The 24,921-nt window shown below is 61.2% G+C and overlaps 1 protein-coding gene across 1 annotated transcript in view; it reads right to left on the reverse strand.

Annotated features, from left to right (window-relative positions):
* Positions 1–7,561: 7,561 nt before the first annotated feature.
* The window catches only part of CDH4 (cadherin 4, type 1, R-cadherin (retinal)), a 132,079-nt gene continuing 114,719 nt past the window's right edge, over positions 7,562–24,921 (reverse strand). The window contains exons 12-18 of the mRNA XM_012654554.1: positions 18,369–18,622; positions 17,605–17,747; positions 14,555–14,788; positions 13,485–13,718; positions 11,283–11,422; positions 10,370–10,534; positions 7,562–7,768 (exon numbers count right to left, since the gene is read on the reverse strand). Coding sequence (XP_012510008.1) covers positions 7,562–7,768; positions 10,370–10,534; positions 11,283–11,422; positions 13,485–13,718; positions 14,555–14,788; positions 17,605–17,747; positions 18,369–18,622 — 1,377 coding nt within the window. The remainder of the gene's footprint in view (positions 7,769–10,369; positions 10,535–11,282; positions 11,423–13,484; positions 13,719–14,554; positions 14,789–17,604; positions 17,748–18,368; positions 18,623–24,921) is intronic.

Consider the following 24,921-nt stretch of genomic DNA (forward strand, 5'->3'; position numbering starts at 1 on the left):
AGCAGAACTGGGATGTGAGATTATGTTTGGCAAACTCCTCACATGATTTTATACATATAAACATATATATACACACACACACACATAAAACACACACACATATATATATATATATATATATATTTTTTTTTTTTTTTTTTTTTTAAGAGACAGAGTCTTGCTCTGTTGCCCAGGCTGGAGTATACAGTGGTGTTATCATAGCTCACTATAGCCTTGAACTCCTGGGCTCAAGTGATTCTCCTGCCTCAGCCTCCTGGGTAGCTGGGACTACAGGCATGCGCCACCATGCTTGGCTAATTTTTCTGTTTTTTTTAAAGACAGGATCTTGCTCTGTTGCCCAGGCTGCTCTCAAATTACTGGGCTCAGGTGATCTTCCTGCCTTGGCCTCCCAAAGTGCTGGGATCACAGGTGTGAGCCACTGCACCTGGCCTTGATTCTATTTTCAAAAAATTAACTTCTCAAAGTCTTTTCAATGAATGATGCTGGAACAACGATGTAATGAGTCTGGACTTTAGCCCCCACCGAACCCAAGTATTGATTCGAGATGGATCATAGACTTAAATGTAAAAGCTAAAACCATAAACTATAAATCTTCTAGAAGAAAATGTGGGAGGATATCTTTGTGACCTTGAGGTAGGCAAAGACTTCCTAGGACCAAAAAGTTGAACCATAAAAGGAAAAAAGTAAATCAACTAGATCTCATTGAAACAAAATATTTCTGCTCAGCAAAGGACACTTTCATTAATTAGTGCATTTGCTGTTGCTTATAACACAATACCTGAAACTGGGGAATCTATAAAGAAAAGGAATTTATTTCTTACAGTCATAGAGGCTGAGAAGCCCAAGGGGGGGCCACACCTGGCGAGGGCCTTCCTGTTGGTGGGGACTCTGCAAAGTTCCGAGGTGGCCCAGGGCGTCACGCGGCCGGGGGCTGAGTGTGCCAGGGCTGGTTCAGGTCCCTCCTCCTCTTCTCCTCCAGACACCAGGTCCCCTCCCACGAAAACCAAATAATCCGTCAGCCCATTAACCCCCTAATCCAGGAGTGGATTAATCCGTGCATGAGGGCAGAGCCCCCAGAACCCAGTCACCTCCTGAAGGCCCCACCTCCCCATCATGCCACTTTGGGGACTAAGTTTCAGCATGAATTTTGGAGGGGACATTCGGGCAATGTTAAGAAGACAGAAGTCTGGGAGAAAACCGCTTTGGTCAGGAACACATGGCGAGGGCTGCTCTGCAGAGCAGAGCCGTCCCTGGAGATAGAAATGAGCCACACATGCAACCACAGGTGCGATTTCAAATTTTCCAGGAGTCACGCTGAGAAGTAAAAAGCTCTTTTAGAAAACCGAATATTCAGTTATTTCACAAAATCACTCTGGGGCTCTAAGGACGCACTGGCCTGCCTGTTGGAAGGTCCCGGCTAAACGCCTCAGCCCGCTCTTACAAGCCGTGATGGAGGGAAACCTGCTCAGAGAGGGCAAGCTGCCTGGCCAGGGTCACACAGCCGCGTCTTGGTGTCCTGACAACAGGCCGGCCCAGCACCCCGGCTACCTGGCCCAGCTTTGTGGGGCCTCTTTGGCTGGGCAGAGCAGGGGCCTTGCCCCCATGGCCTGGTTCTGGGCTTTGGATTCCCCGGAGGTCAGACCAGCGGCCACGTGTGGAGGCGGTGGCCTTGCCCGAGAGGCGCTCCAGGGCTCTGGCTGCGGTCAGGTCTCCAACCACCGGGCCCTGCGCCTGCCCGTGTGGGCGGCTGGTTCCAGCGCCTGCGCCCAGTGTTCCAGCTGGGCCGCAGCTCGGCCCCTCCCGCCCGGCGCTGTGGCGCAGTGAGGGGCCTCCTGTGCCCTCAGGCCCGGCTCCGTGATGCGAAAGATCAGAAGGCCCTGTGCCGTTGGTGAGAAGAGCGAGGCTGTCCCCAGGCAGATGCAAGGCCCCTGCTCCCGAGCTGGGCTGCCGGTGGGAGGTCCCTTCTCGCCCGGGCAATGGGGTCTCCAGGTGGCGTCCCCCACCTGGGTCCCGTCACCCAGGCCCCAGCCCTCTGTTCCTCCAGCCCTGGCTCGAGGTCGCTGGAAGCTTCCATCTGCCCAGGTCTCCACCCGCCAGACCCTTCCCCATTTGCTGACCTGTCCGGAGCCCCTTTCCCAACCTGGGTGTTTGCAGGGTCCCTCTGCCCAGCACTGCTCTTACATTTAGAAGGGAGGGGGTGGAGGGTCTCCAGGGTGGTCTCCGCTGCTGGGGCAGGGCCCCGTGGGCCTGTGGAGTGGGGCTGGGCGGGGCCTGACCTCATGCCCTGCAGTGTGGAGCTGCTGAGCCTGCGTGTCCAGCCAGCTCTCTGTGTGTGGCCCTTGGGGACACCTGGGCCGTCGGTGCCCACTGCTCCGGGTCACCCTGCTGTCTCTGTGTCCATGGAAGGCTACCCAGGGCCACTGGGAGGCCTGAGTTCAACTCCTGCCTCAGTGTCCTCATCTGTAAAGTGGGGTGACCGTAGTGGCCCTTTGGAGTAGGGCCTGGGGGTTAGGCTTGGTGCTTTCTGAGCACCCCGAGCCTGGAGCGCCCACCAATTTCCGTGTGTGGAATCGCCGTCCCCAGGGCATCGTCCTGGGGAAGTCCCTGGAGTGCATGTCCCCTCCCCTAAGAGGAGGAGGAGGCTTGGACGTGTCCCCTGAACTGCCCTCTGGGGACCAGTGGTGACAGTCTCAGCTGAGCAGTGACACTGGGCCTCATGCTGGCAGACTGACCAGGTCACTTCAGCTGCCTGAGCCCCAGTGGGCGGGAAACAAGGCTGCTCAGGCCTGTGCCCACCCTGGGGGTCTCCAAGGTGATGTGAGACCAGCCCCTGGTGCCCAGGAGGCCTGGCCCAGGCCTTGTCACATCCCCTGCCCAGGACCAGGCCGTGGCAGGAAAGAGGAAGGTGGGAAGAGGGGAGGGAGGGAAGGGTGAGGAGGACCCTCGCTGCAGGGAGAGCCTCTGCGGGAGGCCGGGGAAGCTGGAGGGTGGGGGGACGGGCCTGCCTGGCAGGGAGAGACCACCGGGCACCCAGCCAGCTGGTGTGGGGGTGCTCTGGTCTGGGTGTTACCTGCTGAGTCTGCCGTGGCCGGGGAGGGTTTTCACTGAGAAACGCCTGCAGCCAGAGGCCCATGTGCGTGCGTGCGTGTGCATGTGCATGTGCGTGCGTGTGCATGTGTGCGTGTGCATGCACGTGCGTGTATGCGTGTGTGTGCATGTGCGTGCATGCGTGTGTGCATGTGCATGTGTGAATGTGCATGTGTGTGCGTGTGTGTGCATGTGCATGTGTGAATGTATGTGTGTGCGTGCATGTGTGCGTGTGTGCGCATGTGCGCGTGTGCATGCGTGTGCATGCGTGCGTGCGCATGTGTGTGCACCCGCACTTCAGCCCTTGTTTCGTGGTGTCCCCCACCACAGAGGGAGGAGTCCACAGGGCCGGAGGCCACCTGTTGGCCCCTCAGACCACTCTCTGGGAACCAGGACCCTGCAGCTGCTCACAGAGAGCCTCGGGCCCCTCCTGGCTGGCACAGGCCTCTTCTGCAGGCGCGTTCCCACGCGGCCGCCCGCGCTAAGGGCCCAGGGATGTGTGGGGGGGTGAGGTGATGCTGGGACATGCGGGCTGGGGAACCCGCACGCACACAGGGGCCTCGCAGGGGTGGACAGAGCAGGGTTGGGAGGGGAGGGGCGAAGGCTGTGGGCTGGGCCCCTTCCCTGCAGCCACATCTCGGCTCCAGACTCCGAGGAGTCCGTGGATTCTGCGTTTGGGCCGGGCCTTCCGCGTGTCGCGGAGCTGCATGTGCAAGGCAGGCGGGGCGCAGCTCTTGCTTAGCAGTGCGTGAGCTCGATGCGTGACCTGTGCAAACTTAACTGTGTGGACACGCGGCGTGGGGCCTCCCACGTGAGGGCAGGGGCGCTAGTTCGCGGCTGTCTCCCCAGAGCCCGGAGCAGAGGCTGCCGCAGGGCAGGAGCTCGAGGAGCGTTGGCGGGTGGAGGGATCCCGCCACGACACCAGCCTCCCCGTGTCCGTTGCCTGCCGTCCCCTGCTGTCCCCAAACCCGTCAGCGTCTTGAGTGCGTGAAAGAATCGAAGGCAGGCCGAGGCCACTACTTCAAAGGGGACTTTATTCACTGCTCGGAGCCATGTGCCGCCGCCCAGCTCCCGTGACACCGCCACCCCGCAGAGCCGGTGCTCAGCCCGGAACCGAGATTGCCTGGCACTGAAAACACATCTAAAACATCGACTCGCCGCCCTTTTTTTTCCTTTTTTGTTTTTTTGGTACAAAATGATACAAACAACAATACAAAATAGTTGTGCTGTTGACGGTTACAAAAAAAGTCGGAGCGTTTGTCTAACTGCGCAAAGCTCAGAGTTGCAGTGTGAATACATCGTACGCCAGTTTCTTTCCCCAAAACAACCACGGTCATGCGGGCTCTACACATTTTGTCCATTTTCAAAAAGAAACATGCAAAAAAAAAAAAATCAGAATGGAAAACGGAGAGAAAGGAGACGTAAAACGCGTTCCAATTGTACACAGAGGTGGATCCCGGACGGGTCGCATGGCGCAGAACCTACTATGTACACCGCGTCGCTCTGCGGGCGGGAGCTTGCTCTGACCTTTTCGGTGCTGTTCCTTTCAGCATCGGCAGAAACGGAAACTCCCCTCCCCCGGCTTTCTACCTTGGAGAGAACAGAGTTGTCACCTCCATGGACCGCGTGTGTCGGCTGGTGCTCTCGCTAGGGAAACTGAGGCATCTCTGAGGGCCTGACAACTGCCATGACTCTGACACTGTGGTGGCGGGAGGCCTAGAGTTTTGGATGCGCTGAAAGACACGAGAAAGAGAAACCCGCCAGGCCAGGAGTTGGGGTGCCCAGGCCCCCACAGGTGCCGTGGCCCCGGGCTGGGGGCCGCCTGCTGTTCCTGCCACCCCAGCCTGCGGCGCCGTTCTGCCAGCGCGGAACAGGAATTCCCTAAAGAAACAAACCACGCCCTTGCGCTCTGAGCTGCGGGTCCCCTGGTCCGCCGTGTCTACAAGCTACAGAGGAGACGTGTACGCTTAGCTAACTGAGTTCAGAGAGGATCTGGGAGGGCGGGGGAACCCCATCTTTCTCCGGCCCCCCCGGGGCTGGCTGGGGTGGGGGAGGGGAAGCGGTCCAGCTGTCGGGCAGCAGGGATGGGCCTGGGAAGCCCATGGATGTCCCTCCAGCTGGTGCCGCAGCTCCAGCCCGCGTGATTTAGGCAAAGTGCAAGGGGCTTGGCAGTGACAGGCGTCGGGAGAGGGGGGCCGCAGGGAGGCAGGTACGGACACGGCACCCGGCTCTCCTGGGAGCCAGCGCGATCGGGGTCTCCTGGGAGCCCAAGGCGGCCTCAGGATTTCAGAGACGAGAGTCACAGTCATACCGAGGACAAGCTACACACTCCTCAGGCTCAGAACTCGGACTGAAGGAAGAACTTTCCAAAACAACACACACAGAAAATTCCAGCTCCCCTCCTCCGGCCCCACAGTCCTCCCTGGCTGTGACGGCCACGCCCAGAGCTCAGGACATGCTCGTTTGCATAGCACAGCTTAGCGGGGGAGCTGGTCCCCACGTCACCCCTCGGCCTCTGGGGACCCCGCGCCTGGCCTGTCTGCACGAGGGGCATCTGGCGCACGACGCGGTGCCCCCCACCCAGGCGGCCTCGGCGGGGTTGGAACGGCCAGAGAAGGAGCTTGTGACCCAGCTCGACCCGCGGAGGGGGCACGGAGTGGGTGATGAGTTTGGTTTGGGGAGGGACCCTGACGTCCAATGGGACATGCCACAAGAGTGGCACACGCGTGTGCACTCGGGCTGAAGCAGTATGGAAAAGGGGTGACCTTGGCAATGGGAAAGGCCAGAGGCTGAGGAAGGCAGCGGACCCGAGACCCCTGGTGGAGAACATGCTGCCTCCGCAGGTACCCGCAACTGCCCCAGCCCGCCGGGGCTCACCCTGACCCCGAGCAGCAGCTGTGGGTCTTGCTCCTGTGGTCCTCCTTGTCCTTTGTCCATGCTGGGAACTCCTCTCCCCAAGGGTGGCTCTGGGACCCTCACCCCCTTCCCTGGGGAGTGTGCTATCTCCAGCCTGGGAGAGCCAGAGAGCTGACCACACGCAGGACTCCCCCGTGAGGGGGGAGAGGCTGCTTCCCGCCCAGAAACGGCGTCCTGGAAAGAGACGCACCGTGCTGTGTGCAGAGGCGGCCGGAGCTGCTCCAGGGGGTCCCTGGACACAGCCCCTTTTGCTGTCCTCCCCAGTCTGGCTTGAGAGTCAAACACCCACGGAAAGAGCAAGGCCAGCTCTGAGGGTCAACGGCACCCCCGTCCCCGGGGGCTGCTCGCGGCCGACGGGTCCGCAGGAAAGGAGTGGACAGTTTCTGGTGGGTGGAGCCCAGAGGCGGCTCTGGGACGGGTGGGGGGTCTCTCCCCAGCCCTCTGGAGCAGACTGGGGGCCGTGGGCAGGAGCACAGGTCCACGTGGGGTGCGGTGGGGGACAGGGCTGCCAGACGCCCTGCAGGACCGAGAGCCTGGCTGTTGTCTCCAGCTGGGAAGAAGTCAGCGTCCCCGACAACTGCATGGCCCCAGGGGTGGCCAGAGGTGTGGAAAGTGGACAGGGGTTCGGACTGATGCATGTTCTTGGGGCCTTTGATGGGGTCCCCTGGAGTCCAGTCACGAGGGGTGCAGGTCTGAGCTGTGACTTCTTGAGACAACACACTCTCCTGGCTGGCATTCGGGGTGGCCGATGGCCCTGATGGGGGCCGTGGCTGGCTAGGGGGTCTGGGGGTGGCCGAGGGCAGAGATGGGAAGGTACAGGATGGTCCTGGACCCCGTCCGCCCCAGCTGTTCACAGCATCTGGGAATGGGGGAGGAGCCACAAATGGGGTGACGGCCAAATCCGCGGTCCTGCCTTGGGCCATCAGGGCTTGGCCAGCCCCAGGGGACCTTTCCGCTGCGGGAGCCGAAGGCTGAGCCCGGCCCCGGCTGGCCTGGGGACCCCCGGGGGCCCAGGGCACCCTGACTGTGCACAGCAAAGGATGCTGGGATTTGGACCCCAAACTTGTTTGTTCAAATGAGTCACCCACTTTCTTTTTCTTAAGAAAAGACCAATTAAAAAAAGAAAAGAAAGAAAGACACATTCTCCCCCGTTCCCTAATCGATGCGGTGGGCGCTGGGTGGGCCGGGCCGGGCGGAGGGGAACCTGCCTGTCTGCTCTTGGTCACTCCTGAGTTTGAGGGAATCTGACACGTGTACCCAAAGGCACTTTCATTTTTTTTTTTTTTAAAAACAGTGCTTCTGCTCTAAGAAATTCAAGTTAAGACAGGGTGCCTCTCGCTCTCCTGCAGGGACAGGCCGGCCACCGAGGTGGGCAGCGCGGGCGCACGTGCGCCTGGGGTGAGTGTTCATGCTGGACAGCTCAGTGCTGGGGAGGGCGGGGGCCCCGGACACACCACTAATGACAGTCGCGGGAGAGTCGCGCACCGCTGCCTCTGCGCAGTCCTGCTCCTCGGCGTCCGAGCGCGGCTCTCCTTTCGGTCCGAAGACGTGCGGGCGGCTAATCCTCGTCGCCGCCTCCGTACATGTCCGCCAGCTTCTTGAACCGGGGCCCCCAGTCGTTGAGGTAATCGTAGTCTTGGTCCCCGGAGCTGGACGAGTTCAGGGAGCTGACGGAGCCCGCGGTGGAGCCGCTGCCTTCGTAGTCGAAGACCAGCAGCGAGTCGTAGGGCGGCGCCGTGGGGTCGTTGTCGGCGGCTCGGAGCCCCTGGGGTCAGGGAGACGCGGGTTAGGGCGAGGCTGCGCCGTCTCCACCCAGGGGCCCGGGGCGGCCGGTGGGAGCTGGGGCAGGGAGACCGGGTTATAGGGCCAGGCACACAGTAGGTGCTCAAGAAACGCTCTCTGCGTTTCACGGAAGGGCTGTCAGAGGACGGAGCAGGGAAGGGCATTTATGAAAACCGAGGCTGGCAGGTGTTGGGGGAACAAACTCGGGCGCCAGCAGCGGGAGGGGCGTGGGGCTGGGGGGCGGCCGGCAGTCAGGACCCGGAAGTAAGGTGAGACGCCCCAGGAACAGCATTTGGCAACGTGGCAGGGGCCACCCCCTCCTTCAGCCCGCGGTGTGACCTCCACCGCCAGTGCTTGCTCCGTCTGCAGTGGCTGCGGGTGCCCCTGGGAGCAGCTCTCCCCGAGACCGTGGGAGTGGTGGGTGCGCGCCCGGGTCTCCGGCCCCACGGCGGGCGACTCCACGCTGCATGTTTTGTGCCGGCTCTCGGAGTCCCCCGCGGGAGGGAGCCCCGGGTGCCGACGGTGGTCGCGGCTGGATGGGGCACCTCACTGGCTCCCTCTCTCCCCTGCCTGACCCCCACCCACCTGTGCTCCCCGAGATCAGCCCCCAAATCCTCCTCTGGGTCTGCTTCTGGGGGAACCCAGACTGCAGACTGCGATCGGAAGTGAATTCAAACCGAAAGCAAACTCCAGTGGGCGAGGCAAGGCTCCCGCCTGTGGGTACGGACGCCAAACTGGACGTCGTAAAGGACCCGGGGCTGGGCCCACCTCCCTGCGCCCCTGTGCCCCCGCTGTGGCCTCAGCCGCGAGGCAGGGTCAGCCGCGGTCTGCAGCGCTGGGCTCTAACCCCCAGGCTGTCCCTGACACCACCCAGGCGAAGCCAGCGCGGAGGGAAGGGCTCAGCTAGCTAATACCCCGCGCGGTTAAATATCGATGCTTTTGCTAAAAACCAACTGCTCGCAGATTCTGGGGCTAAAGAGAGAAGGGACAAGACGTTTCATAGCAGGATTCAAGATCCCTCGTCTTTCTAGAGAGATGGGGAAGGGTCGCAGCTTCACGTCACGCGACGTTTTGGGCGCAGGGAGGTCTGGGTCTGAACCGCACAACCCGCTTCCAGGTGGCCGGGGCCGCTCCGAACCTTCTCCTCCGTAGATCGCTGCCATCGTGAATTTCTTTCCTCTCGGGGACATTTTTCTTTGGGTTTATCTTGCTGTCTTTTTTTCTAGCTGCTTGAGTTGAAAGTTCAGCGCCTTTAATTCCTGCTGCCCATTCCCTACCGATGTGTTTCAGGCCGATGCTTTCCGCCGGTGCCACCTGGCCAGCCCGCCCGGGCAGCGTGCCCTGAGCTTCGCTCGGGGCTGAATGCTTGCTGGTTTTCATTTTTAATTTCCTCTAAGAGTTATTTAAAAATGGGCTTTTAATTATAGATCGCAGGACATACTTTGGGGGTTTTAGACCTTTATCACATCACAGACAGTGTTGCTGGGGCAGCATCCACTTTCGGGTGGTCGTAGGGATGGCATCTGTGGCCCGGCCGGCGTCGTGCTTTGGGGAGTGCTCTGAGACATCTCTGTGAGTCTCTGCTGAGTCGATCCCGGGGTTATTGTCACTTAAACGGATTCTTTTAAAGTTAGGTTCTGACCCGGGCCCAGCTGTCAGCGCTGCGGGTATTTGGGAGCAGCTGGCGAAAGCATGGGGTCCCCCGCTGGCCGACGGGGACCAGTGGGGACAGAGGGGAGGGAGCAGCTGCGCGGAGGCGGCTCCCGGGGAGACGTCTGTCCTGCTTCGGGCTGTTCCTCCAAGTGCTCCCCCCGGGAAGGGTGATGGCAGCAGCACAGGAGGCGGCGTCCTGGACGGAGCCGACACAGGAGGTGGGCACCCTGGACGGAGCTGAAGGCCGCCCTGGCTGCGCCAGCAGCTGTTGCAGACTCGGGCAGATGGGAGCTCAGAGGCTGCTCATCGGGTCTTTGGCGCCAACTTGCCTCCAAGCCCCAGTGTCAGGCTGGGCCGTGCTCAGGTGGCAGCTCCGGAGGGAGGTCACCTTTGGACTGGCTCCCACCTGCTGTGTCCGGCTGCACAGGGTGGGAGGGGCGTTGGCCCAGGCCTGCTGGAGACCAGGCCTCCTCGGGCTGCGCCTGCCTGGCACGGGGGTGAGTGGAGACCAGCGGGGGCGGGGCACGTGCTGACGGCAGTGGGTCAGGTCTGCAAACAGGGCGCGAGGGGCACCCTGTACCCAAGTCCTGCACCGCTGTCACCTCCACTGCTTCTGCTCCCGAAAGCTGTTCCTACGCAAGCACCTGGGCAGCTGCCCCGAGTCTCAGGAAGCACCTGCTGTAGCCCAGCCGGGTGTTAGTCCCCGCCCTGCCTGGGGGCGGGACTCTCAGTCCTGGGACAGAGGAGGATGCGGAGGCAGGAAATCGCCCAGGGCCTCACGGCTGGCATGGCAGGGCCAGCCCTGAGCCTGGTCCGATCTGCCTCCTCACCCCCGTGCGCCGCTGCTGTGTGTGTGTGTGTGTGTGTGTGAGAGGGGTTTTATCTCTGGAAGGGACACCCTGCTCGGGCCCTCCCCCGGCCCAGCACCCACCTCGCTGATGAAGTCGCCGATGTCGCCCGGGTGGGGCACCACGGGCCTGGCTGGGTACTGGGGCTCGGCGCCCACCGGCCGCTCGTCCACTCGCCGCACCCCGGGCGCCTTGCTCAGCACGTGCTCCATGGCTTCCGGCTGCTGCAGCTGGCTGAGGTCATAGTCCTGGGGGGCCAAGCGCAGTCAGGGGGAGGCTGGGCAGGGGGTGGGGGTGCAGGGACAGGCGGCAAATGCTGTGCCCTGTCCTGTTCCGTGCCCTGGGCCCTGGGGCACCTGCCGTCCCGTTGCGTCACCACTCTGCCCCTCCCCCGATGCCGCGTCCTTGCCACTTTCCCGCAGCTGTGGTCTTTGCCGGCTGCCCTCGGTGGCCTGGCGCTCCAGGTGACCCCCTGCCAGGCTGCTCGGTGACAACGTGCGCCCCGAGTGCTCAGACGAGAGGGCTGCCCTCCCCTCGCGCCCCTTCCTCGTGTGCCCCTTGTGGGCCGGGACGCAGCGGGTTAAGGACCTGCCCCGAGTCCCCCGGCAGCCAACCAGGTGACTCCAGGTCCACCCTCCTGGGCGCCGGTGCCTGTCCCTGGCACTTGGCAGCCTCCAGCACATGGGCCAGTGGGCGTCCCTGTCCCCGGCCCACCCGAGCCCCGCTCGCGGGCGCAGGGCGGCACTGGGCTGGGCGTGGCTGCAGGGAGGGTGAAGGCGACACGGGGCGTCGCGGGCCCCTCGCGGAAGGCACAGCCCAGCCCGGCTGGCAACGTGACCTGGGCGGGGGACGAGGTCTGGGAAGCCGCCCTCCCGCGTCCGACTCTGCATGTCCTGCAATGAACGCGTGACGCCTTCACGCCGTGAAAAAGGCCGAATGTCTACTGTTGGCTGAGAGCCGGACACATGCGGGGAGGCCTGGGCCGCCCCGTCTCACCTGGTCCTCCTCTCCGCCGCCTTCCTCGTCGTACTTGAGGATGTTGTCGCGCACGTCGTCCTCGGGGTCGATGAGCAGCTGCTTGGTGTGGCGCTCCTTCTCCCGCCGCTTCATCCACACGACGAACAGCAGGACCATGGCTGGGGGAGGGGCCGCACCTTAGGCAGGGCGTGCGTGTGTGCGTGTGCACGCCTGTGTCCGTGTGGGCATGTATGTGCGGGCATGCAAAGTATGCCTATAAGGATGGCCATGTGTGCCTGTGCGTGTATGAAAACGTGCATGCCCGTGCCCGTGTGCACATTCACATGCACGTATGCATGTTCCATTCATGTCTGTGTAAACGTGTATCCGTGCATGTGCGTGAGCATCTGCACATGCACACGTGTGCACGCATGTGTCCCTGTGTGTGACTGCATGGATCTGTGTGTATGGCATGTGCCTTTGTGTTCACGTGTGTATATGTGCACATACATCTGCACAGATCTGTGTGCATGTCTGTGTCTTCATATGTACTTCATGTGTGGGTGTATGCTCACTCGCATACAGGTGTGGGTGGGAACGTGGGCATGCATTTGTACGTGTGCATAGTGCGTGTGTGCTGTGTGGTGCACACGTGTGTGCCTAGGAATACGTCTGTGTGTGCAGTTTCTGAGGCAGAGCTGGCCGGGCTCACGCCCTCTCTCCTACCCGCTGCCTGGGCACTGGGACAGTATTTGAGATATTTATCTACTTATTTCCCTCCCACACCCCACAGGAGGAGGAGGCTGGCTCAGCGCAGACCTTGCTGCTGTGGGTGGGGGCTGAGGGGCCCATCCGGAAGTCCTTCTGACAGTCACGCCTTCCCTAGTGGGAGGAGAGGGCTTGGCGGAGGAGGTGACAGCGAGGGCTTTGTGAGCGGCCCTAGGGGTCCTGCTCCCGAAGGGGCCCTGGGGAGGGGTCCGGGCAGGCTGTAGGGGACAGGGGGGCAGCCCTGCCCAGCACCGAAGGGCGAGTGGGCAGCAGACCGGGGGCTTTTCCCCAAATCCAAAGGACCCGGGCGCAGGCTCAGACGTTCAGGCGGAAAGTGAAGAGAGGCCGCGCCCCTCACCCCTCACTGGTGGATGGAGGGGTCTCCTCCCCACCCCGAGTCGGCCCCTCCCTGCCTTGTGGTCTGTGCCCGGCCCGCTCCCCCAGATGCTCTTTCCGGGGTGCCTCTGCTCCCAGGAAGGGCCCTTGGACCGTCTGTGCTCTGCGCCGCGGCTCCGCATGGGTTCAGGAGGGTGACGCTGCCCGCGCCCTGTAAACGCCGGCATGCGTCACTCCGTCCATCCTCCCCACTCCGCAGAGGCGCAGCCCTCGGCCCAGAAGTGCCAGGCAGGGCGTGAGCCCGCGTCGGGGTGGCCCAGGCCGGAGAACAGGCCTCTGGAGCGAGCCTGGGTGCCGTGACAGGCATCCCACTCGGGGAGTGACCGGCAGCCTCTCCTGCGCATGTGAAGGCCCAAGGTGTGGCCGGGGACCCTCCCTGGTGTGGCCCAGATTGTGAGAGAGGGACCTGCAGACCAGGAGGGAGGAGCCGCTGAGCGAGAACCTAGAGCCTGGTCTCAGCTGGACAAACGCTGCAAGGTCGAGCGGCGGCCAGCGAGGCCGGCTCCGAGCTCATGGCGGCACTCGGGTGTGTGCGCAGGAGACACGATGAACGGGGCTGAGGAGGGGCGAGGAGGGGCCACCCAACGCCCCCAGTGCGCCCTGCTGGGGCCGAGGTGCTCACGCCGTGGCAGAAGCCACGCCTGCTGGTGTTTCTGCTCGCTGACCCTGGTCCCTGGCCCGACCCGCTGCCCTCCAGCAGTGGCCCAGGTTCCCCCTGGCTGGTCCCACGCCCTTTCCCCATGGTGCTCTCAGCGCTGGCCCTGGCACGTCCTCACCGCAGGGACCTCTCTGAGGATGTGGCCCCACCTCTGCCCCGGAGCCCCTGCCAGCCCCCGCGAGGCTGGAAACGGGCCAGGCCTCGGGAGGCCCCGCCAGCCGCTCCCAGGCCGGCCCCACCTGACTGAGGGTGAGGGAGGCCCCATCTCCCGTTACACGCGACCCGCTCGGCGGGGTCCCGGCGGATGAGATGAGGCCGAGAGATGTGGGCTGTGGGGCCCGCCCGGCCCTGCCTGCGCCCGGCCTCCCTGGGACGGAGACTGGCACCCCCGCCCTGCCCCCACGCCTGCCCCCACTCACTGAGCAGGATGAGGATGCAGATGAGGATGGCCACGATGGCGCCGGTGCCCAGCCCAGCCGCTGCCACTGCGCCGATGGTGGTGCAGTCGCCGTTGTCGTCACACGGGCACACTTTGACCTTGATGATGGACGTGTTGGTCAGGGGCGGGTTCCCGGAGTCTGTGACGATGATGGGGACGTCGTACATCCCGGCCTCCAGGTACAAGATGCGCAGGCTGAGCTGGGCGTAGTCACCTGGTGCAAAGCGACAGTGAAGTTCAGCCTCCTCTCCAAGCGAGACTTGCAAAGGAAAGGCCCAGGCTGCTGTCACGAGAATCCAGAATATCTGCTTGGCCGACACGCACGCACGCCTGCGCACACGGCAGGCCACGCCATTCAGCTAAGAGATGCTGTGGATGCCAGAAAAGAGCAATTGCACGTGGGATGAAGAAGTAATTTCCTGAATATGTAAAGAGTTTTACCAAATCAATTAGAAAAAATCCTCCCAAAGAAAAACAGGCAAAGACGGGAGCGGGCAGTTTACAGCAGGGACAAAACGGCCGATACATAAAATAGTTTCCACTGGTGCCAAGGGATGCAGATGGAAAAAATGATTTTGGCCACAAAATTGGCAAAATGCTGTTTAAAATGGTAGTGTTCAGCGTTGGTGAGGGTCTGAGGAGACAGGCCCCGCTGGTGGAAGGAGGTGTTGGTATGATGTTTCTAGAAGGTGTTTCCGCTTGCCACCGAACGTCAGAACTCCGGTGCCCGTGTGCACGACAGACCCGCGTCTGGAGACAGGTCGGTCAGGGCCCGTCAGGGGGAAGCCGGCTCTGCACCGGGACATTCGCAGCCACAGCCGCGAGGACACTCACGCTGAGCTCGTTAAAACCGCGAGAAACTGGGGATGACTCGTGGCCTCCCGGGGAAGGCGTGAGCCGGGGACAACTGAAGACTTGTGGGGCGGCCGCCGGGAGGGCAAAGCCCAGACAGTCCTGGCGGAGGCCACCCCACTCTGGCACTCACTCGGCACTGCAGACGCGGTCGGGCCCGCGGCTGGCCACCGTGGCGTGGGCCCGAGGCGCGCTCACCGTTCAAGCGGGTGATGGTCCAGTTCTTGCGCACGGCGGCCGGGACGAAGGGCAGCTCGAAGACGTAGGGGCCGATGTTGGGGTCCACGTCGGCGTCGGCCGCGGTGATGTTGATGGCGTTGAGGTTGGGCCGCTCGCAGATCTGCGCTTCCTTGGGCAGCAGCTCGGGGGCGTTGTCATTGATGTCGATGAGATAGATCTGGAGGGTGCCCGTGCCGCTGGCCGGGGGGATCCCTGCGGGAGGGACGCGGGTGACCGCTTGGGGACAGACACGGGGACACGCCCACAGTCCCACAGGTAGATGCAGGGCGCGGCCGCCCACACGCCCACGGCCCAGCCGGAGCCCCCCGCACTGAGACCCCGCAGGCCAGAGGCGGCCACCTGGCTGCAGCCGACGAGTCAGCAGACAAACAGCGCACGCGACCACACAGACCACTGCGCGCACACGGTGGGAGGCCCGTCCCGCAGGACACACCCCTCCTGACGGTGCAGCGACGTGCGGCGGTGTCACGGCCTCACACTGGGGGCCCCACCCTGTGGGGGGGTCCAGAGGGGCTCTGAGGACGCTGGCGCGTGGGCTCTGCACACAAGCACCTCTCCCCCGCCGGGGGCCTCCTGGGGCAGAACCTGCCCTTCCTCCGTCCCGCATCCGCCTGGCCCCACCGCAGGCTCCCTGGGCCGCTTAACGGGAGGAGGAACCGCCCTGGGAACTGTGGGCGAGGAAGACGGACGGGGCTCTCAGGACGAGGGCAGCCCGGGCCCGGCAGGTGGTCCACCAGGGCCTCGGTATCAAGAGAGGCGCCTGGCTGAGCCCCAGTGCCCCTCAGGGGGCCACCGTGTCCCCGAATCCCCCATGTGCCCAACGCCTGCTTCGGCCCAGGCCAGTGGGGCTGGAGGACGCCGGCCGGGCCACCAGAATTGGGACAGAGAGACGCTGGAGGAGGTGGCGGCGGCGGCAATGTTCTGACCAGGGCTCTGCCTTCCGGGGGCAACTCCTGCCCCTTCCCCTGACTTCAAGACGCGCGCTTCGGGCCGAGGCAGGCGAGCGTGTGAAGAACGATCCTACAGGATGTCTCTCGAATCTTCCAGAAGACGATCAAACATATTTAGGGCGACGCAGCCTGGCGCGGCCTTCGACAACTGCTCTGAGAAGCAGCGGATGTCACGGCACGTGATCGGGACAGGCGTGGACAGGTCCTACTAACCCGCGAGCTCCCGCTCCGGCCCTGCCACCAGGCCGGGCCCACAAGTGTCCTCCCCGAGCTTCCCACGGCTCCACTGGCACAGATGCAGGTCCGTTTACGACCACGTTCTCCTCTAACCTCGGGGCTCCCCCTGCTGCAGGGACAGATGCTCCCCACCAGGGCCCGGTGCTCACAGGCAGCTATGCGGCCCAGGCTTCAGGACCCCAGGGTGGTCACCATGTCCCACTTTCACCTGCTCCAGGAAGAGCTTTTTTGCAACGGCTGCTCTTGCTTGTGAAGCTTAAGCTGAGCAGCTGTTCTCGACCCTCCCAGGTGTGCCCTGCCCCGGGACCTTTGTATGTGCTGTTTCCTGATTCTGGGACACTCCTGCTCTACCTTCCCCTGGCTTGTTCCTTCTGACTCACAGGTCTTGGTCCCAAGGTTGGCTCCTCATCACCAAGGGGAGGCCCTGGTCCCTCTCCCATCTTCCTGTTTTGTTTTCTTCCAGAACTTTCCTCAACCTGAAATTGTCTGGTTTACTGGTTTCTCACCTGTCTTCCCAGGGTAGAGACAGCTAAGTCGTCCCCATTATCTATTTTCTGCTTTCTTTTAATGAGAGAACTGCAACCCCACATTTTATCTGGGATCAGTGCTATCCACCTAGAAGCACCTACGTTCCCAGCTCCCTCTTAGCTGGAAGAGGCAGCATAAGTTCTGGCCTGTGTGGTGCTTCCTGGAAGTCCTCAGAAGGGCAGGGGTGTGCCTGTACCCTCCTTACTCCTCCTTTTGTTTTTCAGAAGGTGGATGTGATGGCTGGAGCACCAGCAGCCATTCTGGACCACGCCAAGCATGGGGGAGTGAGCCAGGTTCTCAGATCTGACCCAGGCCACCTGCCTCCAGCCTTCTTATATGTGAGGGAAAATAAGCCTTAATCTTGTTGAAATTATTGTCATTATTATGCAACTGAACCAGCTGACACACACAGGATGTCAGCCATGCAAAGGCAGGCCTTGGGCACAAGCCAGTGCTCCGGGAACAGCAGTCTGGCAAATACTGGCCCAGCGCTCACTGTGCCAGATCCTACCTCAGTGCTGGGGTGACACAGACTCCTTTGACTCTTGGAGGTGCTGGACTGACCTCTGGTTCCAGAATCTTCACTCCCACCCACTCTGCCAGCACCTTGCTCCTCAAGACACTACCCACATCCCTCAGAAAGCCCCGAGTGCTCCAGAACCTTCTTCCCGCTGCCTCTGCCCCGCCTGTGCTCAGCCTCCCACCTGGGCTCCTGGGGTCCTCCACTGTCACCTGCCCTGGGGCCTCCCCTGCCTTCTCGGGCTCCCAGGGCCTCGGTCCCTGCCCCTGCTGAGACCGAGGGTGCAGGCGTCGTGGGTGGTCACCGCAGAGGCGACATCCTAGGGGCTGCCCGGGGACGGGGCTGCTGCGCGGCGGGGGGGGCCTGCCCTGCCTTCTCTGGTCCTCGGCAAGTGCTGCCGGCTGAAGACGCTGAAAACCGCGGGTCTGGGTCTAAGGCCTCGGTTTCGGGGGGAGCCCAGCTGTTCAGGTCACAGAGTTAGGCGAGGCCGTCGGCCACCGTGCCTGACTGCCCTGGCACCCACGAGCGAGTGAGTGACAGCAGGAACCACAGAACGGGGACGAGTGAGTGGGTGACGGTGGTCAGGCGGAACTGGAGTGTGGATGAGTGGGGGGCACCGCCTGGGGACAGCGAGGGACAAGGACCCCTGACTCCCAGCGTCTGTGCAGACGCTGCCTCGTCCGCCCCCAGCCCTCCCTGGCCAGTGCCCTTCCTCGCCCACGGAACCAGACACGGGACAGCCACGACAGCTGCCTCCCCGGAGCTGGGCGCACCGTTGTCAGCCGCCAGGAAGGTGGCCTCGTAGACGTTGTTTCTGACGTAGAGGGACTCGCGGTCGAGGACTGCCGCCGTGGTGATCTGGCCGTTGGTGGCGTTGATGTGCAGCCAGTTCGCCGGGTCCGACAGCTTTGAGTATCTGCGGGGAGAGGACGTGAGGGGGCCGGGGGCTGGGCGAGCAGCTGCCCCTAGGGTCACCTGCCAGCCGCACGTCCCGGCACAGGCCAGTGTTTCTGCGCCTTGGAGAGCCTGGAGCCGTGCCCTCCTCGGGGCTCCCTCCACCCTGCACCGGCCCCAGCGGGACAGGCCCCGGCAGCAGCCAGTGGCCACTGAGCTCTGGCTGGGGTGGGCATCCCAACCTGCTGTGTGCCCCACGGACAGTTGTGCTCATCGTGTCCATTTCATAGATGGGGACACTGAGGAACAGAGAGGGTAAGTGACTTGCCAAAGTTGCACAGCTAGTGAGAGTGCAGCAGGGTCAGAACCCGCCTCGATGTCTACCCACTTCCCACTCCTCCCCCTGCAAACCCTGATGGGGATTCCTGGCACCAGGCTCTCCCCGGATCGGGGCTGCTGCTGCTCCCTGCTTGGAAGGACACCTCGGGTCAGGACGCCCCACCGACCGGCTGGGGTTTCTGGGTTGTGGGGTTCACTGGGCATTTCGGGACTCTTACGCATGGAAAGCGGGGGCCTGAGGGTCGGAAGCCACTTCCAGAGGGCCCAAGGGTAGGGTGCGGGGGGCTGTGCCCTGCGGACCCACCTCACGGCTTGTTGCATGAACCGGTCGGGGTCCACGGCTGAAAACGTGGTCAGCACGGTGCCCGTGGGCACACCCTCCTCCAGGCGGATCAGCTTGTGGTTCGCGGGGAAGTAGGGGGCCTCGTTGACGTCCATGACTGAGATGGTCACGCCTGCTGTGGACTGGAAGGACATCTGGATCCCGCTGGCCAGGGGTGCCTGGTTGGACACCATCACCGTCAGCATGAAGGCTCTGTTCAGCTCGTAGTCCACGGCCTGGAACGAGAGGCAGGCGGCGTGGGGTGGCCCGGGGCAGCCCGTGGCGGGAACCTGGGCGGGTCGTCCCCTCCCCACGCCGAGCTAGTGCCGGCTCTTCTCTGCCCCAAGGGGTCCCAGTGCCCGGCTGCCCTGAGCTGGGTTTGGCCCACAGGGGGAGAGCGGGGCTGGGGGAGAGGATGCTCGGTCCCCTGCCCCATGCCATGGTGAGGCAGCGGCCGGGTCCCTGGGTGCTACAGCCCCTGTTGGTGGCTCCTCTTCCGGCCCTGGGACCCCATCCCCTCCCTGCTTGTCTGGGGTGCCTCACCAGGTGCAGTGGGCTGAATGGTGGCCCCCGGAAGACATGACCCCCTGGAACCTGTGAACGGGCCCTTGTGTGGAAATAGCCTTCGCAGGGGTAAGTTAAGGGTCTTGAGATGGACGGAGACACGAGACAGAGGCCCTGGCAAGGGAGAGACCGGGACGTTTGAGACACATGATGCAGGGGCTGTGAGAAGACGGGGGTGGGGTGGCGGGAAGCAGCTCCAAGACGCAGACCCCAAAGATGGCCAGCAACCGCCGGAAGCGGGGAGAGGCGGGGATGCGCCCTGGAGCCTCCCGGGGGGCACGGCCTGCCCACACCTGGCCTCAGACCTCCGGCCTCCGCAGCCGCGGGGAGCGCGGTTCTGCTGTTCTGCAGTTGGTCACCGCGGCCCCCAGACACCACGCACCAGGCTCGGGCGCCTCGTTACGTCCTTTCCGTGTGCCGGGCCCCTGACCCATGAACACTGGCGCGGTTCCGCAGTCGGTGGTGTTTTATCAGAAAAGCTGCGCTCGAGCTTTCCTACGCGCTGGGGAGGGAGGGGAGTTACACAGAAACAGCCGGGCGCGCTGAGACCTGTCCGACGGCAAAGCTCGCAACAGCCTCACTGGAAAAGCAGCACAACAGGCTGCAACTGCGTTAAATATTCTGCGTAGACACATCCAGGTTACGTGCGCGAGGTCACGCGTCGTGGTATTATCGCAGAGGCTGCGTACTGGAAACAGCCCCACGTCCGTGGTACCAGCTGGCCGGAGGCCTGCCCCGCGTCGCGCAGTGGCGACGTCTGCGCCGTGAACGGGAGTGAGAACGGTCCTGGGGACGGCTCCAGGGTCTGTCGGTGAGCAAGAGGGAGAAGAGTATGGCTTTGTACACGTAGGTGATCATATTTGCAGCAAGAAACACTGCAAGCACACACGGAAAACTAATGGAAATGGGCGTCCGTAATCAGAGGGAAGGAATGGGGTGAAGGGTACCCCGGGAGCGTGAGTTTGCCGCATGCGTCTAGTCACGCAGCTTGGATTTTGGAGTCATACGTTACCTTACACGCTCACATTTTAGGTAGGACAAGTGACATTATATATATAAAGCAATCGCCAAAAATGCAAACGATTAGGAACTATTGAATGACGCTGGTAGGTCATTAAGCATGAGATTTCCTATGTCCTTAAGATCTAAGTTAGACAGTTGACATCGCTGACATTTCACTCTGGCACTTCTTGTTTCCTGTTTATTGTGAAGGCACATCCTCGTTCTTTCAGACACACATTGTGGCTTGTGATTACCTTTCAAATTTTTTTAGAGCAATTTTTGTGAAATCGTAAGTCAAAAGTTGTGTTATTTTTGAATACGAGTTCTGTCATGGAACCAACGCAGCGCAGAGAGCTCGAAATATCAACGAAGTGTTTAGGAAGGGTGTGGATAATGAACACACAGTACGTCGATGGTTTGAGAAGCTCCGCTGTGGTGATTTTAATCTTGAAAATGAGCCACGTGGGCGACCTGAGACCAAGGTGGATAACGATGAGCTGAAAGCTGTAGTGGAAGCGAATCCATCTCAACCTATGCGTGAATCAGCAGCAAGGTTTGATGTTACTGTTCGAACAGTATTGGACCATTCGAAACAAATGGGCAAGGTAAAGAAGCTGGATGGATGGGTTCCGCGTGAATTAAACGAGGGTCAGAAGAGAAATTGTCTAGAAGTTTCCTTTCTTTGCTGTTGCGACATAAAGGCAAACCGTTTCTATGCCGTATTGCGATGTGTGATGAGAAATGGATTCTTTTTGACAATCACAAGTGTTCGGCACAATGGCTGGATAAAGAGGAAGTGCTGAAACACAGACAAAAACCGAATATTCATCTAAAAAAGCGAATGGTGTCCGTGTGGTGGTCCAGTGCGGGTATCGCCCACTACGGCTTCATGAAACCCGGGCAATGGATTATAGTGATGTCCACTGCAACCAATTTGATAAAATGATGAGGATGCTTGTGATTAAGCAGCCGAGATGGGTAATAGAGACAGGACAATCCTCTTTCATGACAATGCTTGACCACATGTCACACAAACAACGCTGCTCAAACTACAGAGGCTGGACTTGGAAACTCTCTGTCATCCACCGTATTCACCAGACCTTGCACCAACTGACTGCCACTTCCTGCAGGCTTTGGACCACTTTTTGCAAGGAAGAATATTCAATTCCCAACAAGCTGTGGAAAATGCCTTTCACGATTTCATCTCCACTCGCTCTCCAGGCTTCTTTGCTGCTGGCATGAACGAGCTGCTGTTAAGATGGCGAAACTGTGTCGATAGCTTAGGCGCATACTTGGATTAATTGTACTGCTTCTTCTTCGAGATATAACAAATGGCACTTTTGATTTGAAATCGGACGTTTCGTATTTAATGACCTAGTACCTGTATGTAAACTGGTGGCGTGACTCCCGCGACAATGATGACTCCACGTGATGGGGCACAGGTGGTACGTCCTTGCTGGGATTTATTCTCAAGTGATAATTGCAAGGAAATCTGAAACTCTTTTGGTCTTCTTGCTGTTGATAGTGACTGTGGATTCGTTATTTTTAAACTTTGAATGTATATCGTAGGATAAAGTCAATAAGCAATTATGTTAACATTGTTAGGAGCCAAGATTTTCAGTGTGAGAGAAATGAGACGCAGTGTAAAATCAGTGAAGTCAGATCGCTCTGACGTTGCCTGGATTAAATCCATCCTTTGCGTGATGACAGGGGGAGCAGAAGCCCGGCCCTGCTTCCTGGCAGCAGCGGTGGCTCAGCAGCGCTGAGCACCTCTCGGGCCGGATGTTGGTCTCTGAACACCGTTCCTCACTCGGGAAGGCTGACCCCGGAGCAAGGAAGAAATCCCAAAGCGAACGCGGCGTCTGGTCGGGCCACCACGCAAGGAAGCCACAGGCACAGGCGGCTGGTGGCGGAAGGGCGCAGACCCGGCCCGTGAGGCGCCCCCGCTTACCGACGGGGGGACGTCAACTCCGCGATACAGGGGTGGGGCTGTCACCACCTGCCCCCCGGCCAGGCTTAGGCTGTGAGTGGACAAGCAGACGCCGTGGGCTCCCCGCCAGGAACCGAGCTCTGGCCACAAGGCTCCTCCCCAGGGACTGACCCTTCACTCCTAAATCCCCGGTGACAAGAAACTCGGGAGACTGAGTGACAAGACACACGGCCCTGGGAGGAAGCAAGCTGATACATCTGGGATGTGGGAACTTGCACGGGTCGACTGGCTCCCTGTCTGTAACGGGCCACAGGTGGGTGGAATGTTCTAGATTTATTATACGAGATTCAAGAGACGTCTCAGCCAGCTGCAATGTGGGGACCCGGCGTGGATCGCATTTGGATGACCGCATCGCCAGGAGACAGTTTGAGGAAACTGAGGGAAACTGACTACCACCTCGTACTGGATGGTTTGAAGGGGACGCGGTCGGCTCTGCAGGCGCGGTGGCCGCGTGCTGCTATAAGCAAAACGCATTTTTGAGGGTGACGTGTCCCGACGTGCGGGAGCGGAGGATCGTGAGGTCTGGGAATTTGAAAAACACACTCCAGCAAAAACGTGCTGAGGCGACGCAAGGGCACGCCAGTTACGTGAGACTCACGTGAGGGTTCCGCGGAACACGCCGGATTCTCTCACTTCTAGGCACGCCGCGAGATCTTCGGTAAAAGGCGAAACTAATTTCCGCTTAGACAGGAACTCACGCGCTTGCGGAACCGGTTTTCCCGAGAAACCCGTGGTGGCTGGCGGGGAGGCTCCCGCAGCCGGCCCTGGCCTGGGGGATGCGTGGGCGCCGGAGGTGGAACCGGCCCAAACCAGCCCCGTCTCCGGGGCTCCCACGGTCTCGGCATTCGGTGTCCGTGAGCGTTAGCGATCACACGTCTGGCCGGTCAGACCCTTGACTTCTCCGCTGCTGCTGCTGCTGCTAACGAAGGTGTTTGAGTATAAAAAGAAGGAAGATAAACATTGAGTGACAGCACCGGCGGGCAGGGCCGGGGAGCCCGTGCCTGCGCCAGGAGGCTCTGGGTGGGGCGGGAGGCAGCGCGGAGCCAGCCCGGCCTACCCGCTCCTGCGCGAGGGCTGGAGACGGCAGCCAGGTGACGCTGCAGCAGGAGGGGGCAGGCTGCGTGCATCGCTGGGCGGGCAGCTCCCGGGACGCCCGACGTAAGAACATCTCAGAACTTCCTTCCCGCGTGTCCTCTGCAGGCTGCGCACCCCGGAGGGCGGCGGCCTGACCCGGGCGGGCCTGCAGGGTGTGGACGCGGCGCGGCGCCCGATGCTTCTGCGGGCGCAGCGACCCTGCGTGGAACTCAAGTACCTTCCTGCATTGGGGGACCAGCCAGGGCGAGGGACCAGCAGCCCCTCCCCGGCCCGCGACAACAGTGACGATGACAGCGAGGATGATGATGATGACAGTGACGCCGACAGCAGCTCCCACTGTCGGCCGAGTCCCTACTGTGTGTCCGACCTGTGCCAATGGTTTGTACCCGGCACCTACTTGAACATCAGCGACAGACCTTGGGCTCAGGCCCCAGCACCCCTCTCTGCACAAGGACACCGAGGCGCAGACGGACGACCGGGGTGAGCAGCTCAGACCAGCGCCCTCGAGGTGCTGTGCGGCCCAGTGGGCCCTGCACGGCCCTGCCACCTCCCGTGCCACCGCCAGGCCCCTGAAAGAGAGCGCCGGAGAGGACGGCGTCGCCCAGTGAAGGCGAGGACCAGGCGGGGTCCTTTCTAGGGCGAAGTGTCCCCAGGCTGGACACGTGCCTTAAACAGACTCCAAATCGAAACTTTAGACAAAAGGACGAAATGGAATAAAGACAAGAATGAAGGAAAAGAGGGACAGTGTGGCTCCGACGCTGAGTTCTGCCCAGGACACAGTGACCCGTGACTGTGGGACAGCATGGCTGTGAGTCTGTGCGCTCAGCTCCGCAAGTTCTGTCATTTATTCTCAATTTACTCAGAGTAAGAGTCACTCTAATGACTGTAACCAGTGTCACCCACCCACCACCTCCATCAAGATGCAGAGAGTCCCGTCCCTGAGTCTCTGTGCTGCCCCTGTGGTCCGGCCCTCCCCACCTGACACTGGTTTGTTGTGCAAACGGAGGGCCGGCTCCTGGCCCCGCCACTCCAGGGACATGGAGTCCGAGCTGTGGGGTCGCAGAGCCTGGGAGGGGCTGGGAGGGCCGTGGCAGCCTCCCCCTGCTCTCTGGGGAAGGCCCCCTGCGGCTCCACCCTGCTTGGTCCTGCCCCCGTTGGGGACCCCTCCCAGGAGCGGCTGTTGCCTAGTAACAGCGAACAACCACCTTTGTGGCCTTGCAGGGACTAGGAAGTAACTCAAGGTCAAATGTGCCCCTAGAGCAAGAGAAAGGCTTTTGTCACAGCTTCACTCGGGCAGGAGAAGCCTGGCTCGCGGTCTGCGCGCACACAGATCTCATTTCCGCCACCGGGTGCTGTCGTGCTGAACCTCGCTCAGAAAGTTCATGACGGGGGGAGGAATTAAACACCCATCTTGCCTTTGCTCTAAGAACTCGCTCTGGGTGAACCCGTGGCCCCGTGTGAAGAAGGAAGCTCATGAAGTATCAGGGTGGAAATGTCACGACACACTAATTTACTTTCAAACACTTCAAAAGTGATTTAGTAAATGTAGCAAAATGTTAATTATTAAATCTAGGTGATGAGTATGTGAGGGTTCATTTTACTATTATTTCTGCTTTTCTGTATGTTTAAGAATTTTCATAAAGAAAGTAAAAATAACGAAGGGCTGGGAGTGGTGGCGCACGCCTGTGATCCCAGCACTCTGGGAGGCTGAGGCAGGAGGATCGCTTGAGGCCAAGAGTGTGAGGTTGCTGTGAGCTAGGCTGACGCCACGGCACTCTAGCCGGGTGATGGATGGAGACTCTGTCTCAAAAATAAATAAATAAAGTAAAAACAAGGAGCCAGGCGAGGTGGCTCACGCCTGTAATCCTAGCACTCTGGGAGGCC

This window comes from Propithecus coquereli, unplaced genomic scaffold (assembly GCF_000956105.1).
Source record: "Propithecus coquereli isolate 6110/MARCELLA unplaced genomic scaffold, Pcoq_1.0 Scaffold442, whole genome shotgun sequence".
Classification (NCBI taxonomy): domain Eukaryota; kingdom Metazoa; phylum Chordata; class Mammalia; order Primates; family Indriidae; genus Propithecus; species Propithecus coquereli.